Here is an 8,672-nt window from a genome sequence, read left to right as displayed (position 1 = left end):
AATGAATAAAATAAATATTTATTTTATACATTAAAATAAATAAAACAAATATTTATTTTATATTAAAGAAATATTCATCCTTATTAGTTTCACACACAGCTACATAAGCAAACAGGCCCTTTTATTTAGAGAAGGCTATTATTATTAACATTCGTATCACTGTCACAACAAAGATTTCATCAGTATTTCCATGAATAAGTAGATGATTTTTGTCTTTTTTCTTAGCCATTAAAATTCCTATAGAGCTAATTATTGGCAGAGGTTTAAATGCTTTTGCCAATGACATAAAAGTGAGGCCAAACTCATGAAGTCATGGTAGTTTGCTTTTGCTTTCTGAGTAGAAAGGATCTGTAATTTGATTTTCTTTTTGCTTGTATTTGTTTACTTTCTGATAGTTAAGTGCTCAGTTAGTTATGAAAATAATACATATTTTCTTATGTCTCATACTATAATTATATATTATCAATATTAGATGAGTATTGAATTTCTATCACTTTTTCAATAAAAATATAAAATATTACCAATTCCTACTGTTCAATTATGATCTACCATTAGTTGCAAAAAAAAAGTAAAAAAGAGCATCCACATGGTAAATATTCCCCAAATCAGGTTGACTTAACTTAGAATGTTTTATTGGAATCATACAAGGTATTTTTTCTTTTTCATAATTTCTTCTTATCCCCCTCACAATCACACTGATAAGTTTGCTGATACTACCATAAACAGTGTAGCGAGGCCTGTGATACCAATGCCATACACGGTGTAGCAAGGCCTGTGATACCAATGCCATACACAGTGTAGCAAGGCCTGTGATACCAATGCCATGCACAGTGTAGCAAGGCCTGTGATACCAATGCCATGTACAGTGTAGCAAGGCCTGTGATACCAATGCCATGCACAGTGTAGCAAGGCCTGTGATACCAATGCCATACACAGTGTAGCAAGGCCTGTGATACCAATGCCATGCACAGTGTAGCAAGGCCTGTGATACCAATGCCATGCACAGTGTAGCAAGGCCTGTGATACCAATGTCATACAGTGTAGCAAGGCCTGTGATACCAATGCCATGCACAGTGTAGCAAGGCCTGTGATACCAATGTCATACACGGTGTAGCAAGGCCTGTGATACCAATGCCGTACACAGTGTAGTGAGGCCTGTGATACCAGTGCTAACACTTTTGAACTAAAAAGGAAAGGCCTGGTGTTCATTTTAAGTGTTCTCTTTTCAGCATTCAATGTTACACCAACATCTTAAAAATTTTTCTTACAAAGAGTTTTATTATAATAAACTTTTATTTTTATGAATGAGATTTTATAAGGTACTTAATTGCATAGTGCGCTATAGCTGGAATCCATTTTCTCACATTAATAAACACATTTATTTATAATTTCATTTATAATTTTAAATTTATAAATGTAGGCTGTGGTCATTTTCTGGATGGTGGCAGCAGCAGCAAGCCCTACTTCTCCAACTGGAAAATGCCATAAGCTTTCTGAGAAGAGGATGAGACTATCTTTTTAAAAAATCATAATACTTACTATGGAGATTAGAATAATAAGTAGTAAACCAAGTATCAATGTGACTTCAGAGTTCATGTAGCCAATCAAAATGAATTCGCTTTGAAACCAAACTCTATACTTGAACTTTGGGTACTTGAGATTATTTAATCGCCCCTGTCCTCAGTCTTCTTACTTAAATAATGAGACCAGTTATAAGTTTTATAGAAATAATGATTCTAATAATAAAGGCCTGAAATTTAGCAATGATTTAGAATGCAGCACCTCATTCCTACCACAATCCATGCTTTGGGATAAATTAGGAGAAGACGACCTGTCCTGGTGAGAGACGGCAGAAAGGTCCCCCTTATAGACTGGTCAACTAGAAAAAGTTGATTTTGCCTCTAGGTGGCTTGAGTTCCAAGCGCTGGGCTTGCCAAGCTGAGCTCCTTCTTCTATCTTTTTCGCATGTACCTCTGCACAGTGCACAATCTGTATACTGTGTTTGAACCTTTTTAATATTCCTAGCAAGCCTATGACATAGGTACTCTTATCTGTTTTCAAAATGAGGCAAAGAGGGCAGACAATAGTTGAATAATTTGCCCAAGTTCACACAGCTCACAAGTACTGAAGCTGGGGTTTGAAACCACGTCATCTGGTTCTACAGTCCATGTTTTACCAGATTTCTATGCTGTCTCCATACGTCTCAAACCTAATATAAAGGGGAAAAATTTCATGAACAAAAGGGATTGATGAATACAAACACTGTGCATGTTATCTATGTCAGAATCATTATCATTAATCTGTTATTGATGACTGGGCGGCTAATATATGCAAGGCTTGTGTATTGAGAGCTTGCTGCTAAACAGAATTAGATTTTCTGTTACAAATATTTAAATAAGACTTAACGTTGCCTCTGTCTCAGATTTTCAAACCACATATGCCTTTAATAAATTTTTATCTAGTCTTTTTATTTTCCAAATGAAACAAACTAGGTCCAAATTGAATGCTTTCTGCATTACAAAGAGTGTAAGTTTAGCCAAGTTGTCATCCTGTGTTATATCATTAGGAGTATATTAAAACAGTGAAAGAAACACTTTCATCCTACAGTTGGACACATCCATCTACTTGTATATGAATGCCTGACACAGAAAGTTGTTGTAAATAGTAAAAACTGTTTGTGAGTGCATCTTCTGAAGTTTAGCCTTGGACCCCTTTATATATACATATATATAATATATATATGTATATATACATACATATATATATGTATATATATATATGTATATATAAAAAGATGCATTATCTTTTCTAAAGGTAATGAAACAGATATTGCCATCTTCAGGAAAAAGTTATAAAAACAAAACCATAAAATGATGACAAACAGCAGTCAAAGAATAATGGCTATGATAAATGGTTAGTTTATTAAATGACTGGTAATAAGATTAATTTGTTCCTTTCATGCCCAAGAGATACTTAAAGTAATTGCATCTCTGAAAACTGCCCTGTCATCATTTTATGCTTTTGATGATATCACAGAATAGTTCCATAGGCTGAGATAGGCTCCGCTGTTCTTCTTGTATCTCCCTTGCTATTATATTATATTACGGTAATGTATGTGCTACTGTTCACCACCCATGAATTTGCAATATTCTATGGACTCTACATGATAAGAAGGGAGGTCTCTAAATCACCCAGTCTCCTAAATAAAATGTGTGCCAGTTTGAATAAGGTTAAACTAATTTATATTAAAGTGTCCTGGAGAAATCTGGAAGCACCATGAAATACTCCTAATGTCATTTTGCAGCAAAAATAGGTTGGAGATCACTGCTATGCACACTACAAAGAAAAAGGAAAAAAAAGAGAAACACATTACTTCAAAACACTTCAAATATTTAAAAGTATCACTTGCTCTTCAAACATATCCTCCCAACTTAGAGACCTGAATTTTGAATCCTTCATATTTGTCCTTATGCCTACAAGTAAAATCCTTTTACCTTTGTCCTAAAGAAGACATCATTACTCACCAGTCACTTCACAAAATTAAATGATTGCAGCTCCTATAGATATTCTCTACACATCTGTGTGTAGTAAGAAATCAGTACAAGTCTAAGCTCCTAAAAGTAGTTTCCGTATTAGCATCATAAATTCAATAAATAGGCTTTGATTACTATCACCATGTCACATATTGTTTTGCATATTCACACATCAAAATAAGTATGACCACTGACCTAGAAAAAATACTTTCTTATTACTACTACATGCCGCTAACTCAAGGGTCAGATAACGATGACAAAGTTGTTTGAAATGTCATTTCTTGCTAAAATATATCTACTTTATTTTTAAGAAATGCTCTAAACTTTAGAAAAGGTGATGTATTTAAAAGTACTGGAAAGTATCTTATTGAATATTTTAAAGTATTACATATGATTTCTGTGGAGAATTATTTTGTGAGTGTCTATTTTTCTGGGGTCAGTGATTATTTGAGTATCCTACATAGAAATTATAAATTGTTGTACTGAAATTTAACACATAGAAATATATTCCATACGTTGTAAGTACGTTCCTAATAACAGCCCCCAAAGAGGCTCTTACTCTTCAATAAAGATTTGGTGAATGGTCCCAAGTGACATGAAAAAAATTGATGCACCAATTCAAAACTTACATTGACCAGGTAGACAATAGATCCGTTAGAAACTATTGCTACAAAAATGTCAGGCTTTAGGCTGCTCTGTTCTCTGGCCATTGTGGTCAAAATACATCCTTTTAAAAAATTAGTCTTCAAAGAATAAAAGTCACAAATCAATTTATAGATGGTTAAATTTCAATGTGAATTTTATGACCAAAGACAATTGAATTATTCATAAGAAAAACATAACTAATTATTTTAATATCAAATAAACGTCATCATTTATGCTAAATCAAATAGATCATGTTCAGTTAATTAGAAATTTTCCAGATGTCACCTACAAGATGCCTAGAAATGCTTAATAAGAAAACCTAACAAAAGGTTTGGAAAAAATTATGTACTCAAAATATACCTAGAACACAAAATATACCTCTTCAACAATTTTTTAAGCTCTGATTTTACTTTAGATATTATTTTCCCTCCCTTTAAAATGTTGAGGCCTAGGAATAAGAGCATATCTAAAGGATATTATTTAGGTAAATGAGTAAAAAACACCTTATGTTCAAAGCATGGTCTCTGCTGTTCATTCAGTTGCATGAATAATTCTGATAAGTATAAAGACAGATAAGTAATTCACAAAATCAGATGAGTCTGTATAATGAACTTTTTCTTTGCAGCTAACTTAGGGAGGAAAAGGATCTAATGTTACAGATTCTGAAAATTCTGAAAAAAAGTGTAGAGTGATTGTTAACCACAGGTGTAAGAATTATATTCTGAAGCTGTAGAACATCACAAATTGCTAAGGGGAAGATCAGTGACAATTAAGCTTAATATGCCAATGTCTAAAGGTCTGTCTTCACAACTGAATTAGTTACTGTCATCTGTCATCTATTTCTACATCTAGTGACACCTGTTGTATAGGTGTACAAAAGTAAAAAGGACTATTTGTGCTTTTTATGTTTAAAAAAACACTTTTCACCCTCAAAACACATATATCCAACAAATACTTATTGCAGTGTTTCGATGAGCATAGTAAGAGATTTCAATAAAGTGTAGCTATGATCAGCCTTTATGTAAGGCCCTAAGCACGTTCACCCTAGGTCTTTGAGAATCTGTATCCTTTTGAAGAGACCCTCCCAAAAAGTAAGGGAGAGTAGATGCAATACAAATTGTTCAACGAGAGGACAGTGAGTTAAAAAAAAAGAAAAATCAAAGAAAACCTGGGAAGCTTGCCAACTTTGGTCCGTTTCTCATGCGCTCACTCAACAGAACTAATTGTGCACCTACTGTGTGCCGAACCTGCAGTCATTACCAAGTATACCTCGGCCCAACTCCAGCTGACTTCATTTTCTGGGAAGTCCCCAACTTGGAACGAAATGTGCAAAGGAAAGGCATCTACACACAATGATCACACTCCAGTTCCTTGCCAGTAGTCCTGCTGAGAACAAAGACCGAATGCCCAGGCATCTGGAGGCGACCCACAGCGAATTGATCTGGTCTCAGAAAGCATCCGAGTGCACATAGTGCTGGGACCAAAGTCCAGCTAGAGCAACAGAGCAACAGAGGGTGGCATTTCTGCGGTGGCTCTTCTGTCTCTGGGTTCCCTCCGCCTCCGCCCTACCCCACCCCTTCTGCAGGTGCTGAGCCCTGCCCTGTGGTCAACTCTCATAAAGAAAGTGGAAATCACTCCTGAAAAAAAAAAGACTGTGCCGCTCGTGATGAAGCAGAGGCTCGCTCCGCAGCTACTTAAGCAAGCACTTCACAAAAATTTAAACTTTCCTGCGTGTGTGTTAGAGAAGAGAGGGAGGAGAACAGCACAACCAATTTCTCCCCGCCTCCTCCCGGACCCTTAAGCCACACTGGTTTCCAACGCCCCGGAGAGCCTCCGCCCGAGGACAGGCTGCCCGCCGCGCCCCGTGATCCCCTCTCCCAGCTCCTTCTTCGGGGGGACGGCCCCTGACTCACCGCTGACCACCCGGCGGCAGAAGGCTCCGTGGCCGCAGAGCAGCGCGGCGCCCAGCAGCAGCGAGACCACGCGGCTCATCGCGGCGCGGTGCAGCAGCAGGTGTTGCGTGGAGCGAGGGCGGCCTCTGCCGGGGCGCAGCCCGCGACTCTGGCTCCGCAGCCTCCCTGCCTCCTGGGCCCTACTCCCGCCGCCGGAGCCCAGCTGCCCGACCCCCTGCGCGCATCGCCTTTGGCCGGGACCTGCCGCCTGCCGCGCCTGTGCCGCGTGTGGATGTGCCCGGCTGGAGCTCAAGACTTCGACGGTGCGCGTTTGGGGGACTGAAGTTAGGGGGTCCCGTGTATGTCCCAGAGGCGAAGCAGAAGCCCCGGCTTGGACCGCACCGTTATGTTTTGCTTTTCTCCCCGGCCTCTGACAAGTGAGAGGCTGAGCCGGTGCTCCCTGGTCCTGGATCACAGCTGCAGCAGCCGCTCTGCGCTCAGGCACCGTCTTATATACCCACGTCTCGAGAACCCGGCCCCCTCGCTAGTAATAATTTTTAACTACTTCGTCTCTCCAGCCATGTGGAGCACCCCAGCACCTCCCCTAAAAACGGGAGCCACTTTGAAAACAGTCCGGTCAGCAGCCCCGCCTCCTCTGGTGCCCTCCTCCCTGTCCCCTCTTTTCATTCGCTAGCGGACTGGATACTCATTTGTGTAAAATGTGACAGCTTTGCTATTAAACTCTGGCAAGAAGTTGGATCCATTTGGTTTTCTCAAAGATAAATGTGTACGGGGATGCCAAGTTGTGTGGCCTTTCCCTTTCTGTGCTAAATTGCTTCATCATATGTATTGCTAGATGCAGGGCACAGCCACTATTTAAGATGGGTTGGTGAAGTGAGAGCCAAAACCTGCTCAGTGAATTATATAATGTGGCAGGTTTTTCCCCACCTAGGTTCTGCAAATAGATTATCTCCAAGCAGGTTGTTTGACGAAAACTGCCACAACAGCAAATTGAAGGGAATATTTGAGGCATGGTTTTCGAAACTGATTTCACTCTCAGTGTTTGCAACTCCAGAGAAAATCGTCAACAAAAAGTAGACATTCTGAATTCTTGGGAATTTCCTGGAGGTAAATGAAATTCATATATATCCTTACAAGCATCTATCGGTGATCTACGATATACATTAGAAGTAAAGTTCATTGAAAACCTGCATTTTTCATAACCTGACCTGCTCTTTATTCAAACAGTCTAGCCAAGGACTGTGATAGCTAGTTTCCAGGAGAACTGGAGAGAAGTTCATAGGAATTTAATGCATATCAAGTCCGTAGTATGAACTCTGCAAATGTTCTCATAATGAGCTTCCGTAGAATCGGTATTTTCTCATTATGTTGCTTTAAATGCATGAGAATTTGTTAAAGAACATTATTTGTCTTATAGGAAGTACATTTTCCTCTAACTTCCTGCTGTCTTTGGTTTCATAAGCCACAGGTACACTGTAAACATCTGTTGGACTCTTTTATTGGAAAAAGGAATTAAATGCTGATACAATAAGGACAAATCTTCCAGAATCAGAAATTTTAGCATTTGGAAAGACCTTAAAGATTATTAAATGCACTCTACTCGTGACAGTAGGATTGTAGCTCGGTCTGGAGTCCCAGCTATTTGGGAGGCTGAGGTAGGAAAGGTAGGAGTTTGACGCTGCAGTGAGCTATGATCCAGCCACTGCATTCCAGTTTTGGGGACATGCAAAATCCTGTCTCAAAAAAAAAAAAAAAAAAAAAAAAAAAAAGAAGGAAAGAAATAGAATCCTAAAATAACTATAATAATGTCTATCCTATCACTTCCTTTTTCTTACATTTGCTTTAAAAACACAAATTTATTGCAGAACCATGGGCAGTTAATACATTTGGACCTTGTAGAGGCTATGGATTCTGTGGCTTTCACACTAGCTAATTATTCACAAAAAACAGGCACTGCTGGGATTCTGAACGAAAAATGGAAAACTGATATGCCTCCAGGCAATAGAGCTACAGCTCAGCCCTGGAAACCATGTCAAAGAGTATCACCGGGCACAGGCATGGTAGGAGAGCTGTCTTCCAGGGGCTCACAGTTCAGTGCAGAGAAAGAAATAAAATAATAATTCTGTGTATAAATGCTGTAATGGAAGGGCGAATCAAGTGTCATGGCTAGCATAGAAGATGAGACATTCATCTGGAGGCATGTTTGCAGGAATTCTCTAGCTGCAGAAAAGGTTGATGGTGGTGATCCCCATGGCTTCTTCAAATACCTGTAGAGCTAGGATTCTGAAGGGGATCTCCTTTCCCCTTTCATGCCACCCTACTCTCAGTTACTCATGCAGTCCAGAGCTACTGTAAACAGGTCCCTCTTTGGGAAAGAATCTCAGTACATTACAACATAAGCACTAGATATAGATTCCTACCTATCAGTAGGCCCAAATGTCTCTCATGCCTAAAAAGCTAGCAAGAATGAAGCCATTTTTTGTCAGGAAGGATCTTCATGGTATTAGTAATTCAGGAAGTCTAATAATATATTATATAATATTATATAACTGTAATATATACAACTGTATATATATATATA

The 8,672-nt window shown here is 38.8% G+C and overlaps 1 protein-coding gene across 2 annotated transcripts in view; it reads right to left on the bottom strand.

Annotated features, from left to right (window-relative positions):
• Nucleotides 1-6,784, bottom strand: part of CHODL (chondrolectin) — a 25,292-nt gene extending 18,508 nt beyond the window's left edge. Inside the window, exon 1 of one of the 2 annotated variants that reach the window (XM_011984884.1) lies at nucleotides 6,092-6,784. In XM_011984884.1, coding sequence (XP_011840274.1) covers nucleotides 6,092-6,170 — 79 coding nt within the window. In that variant the 5' untranslated portion in view covers nucleotides 6,171-6,784. Of the gene's footprint in view, nucleotides 1-5,413; nucleotides 5,503-6,091 lie in introns of those variants that run through there. The other variant, XM_011984885.1, reaches the window with a different exon arrangement.
• Between the last annotated feature and the right edge of the window lie 1,888 nt (nucleotides 6,785-8,672).

The sequence above is a fragment of the Mandrillus leucophaeus genome, unplaced genomic scaffold, assembly GCF_000951045.1.
Source record: "Mandrillus leucophaeus isolate KB7577 unplaced genomic scaffold, Mleu.le_1.0 Scaffold275, whole genome shotgun sequence".
Taxonomy (NCBI): Eukaryota; Metazoa; Chordata; class Mammalia; order Primates; family Cercopithecidae; genus Mandrillus; species Mandrillus leucophaeus.
This window is presented reverse-complemented; position numbering and strand designations above follow the sequence as displayed.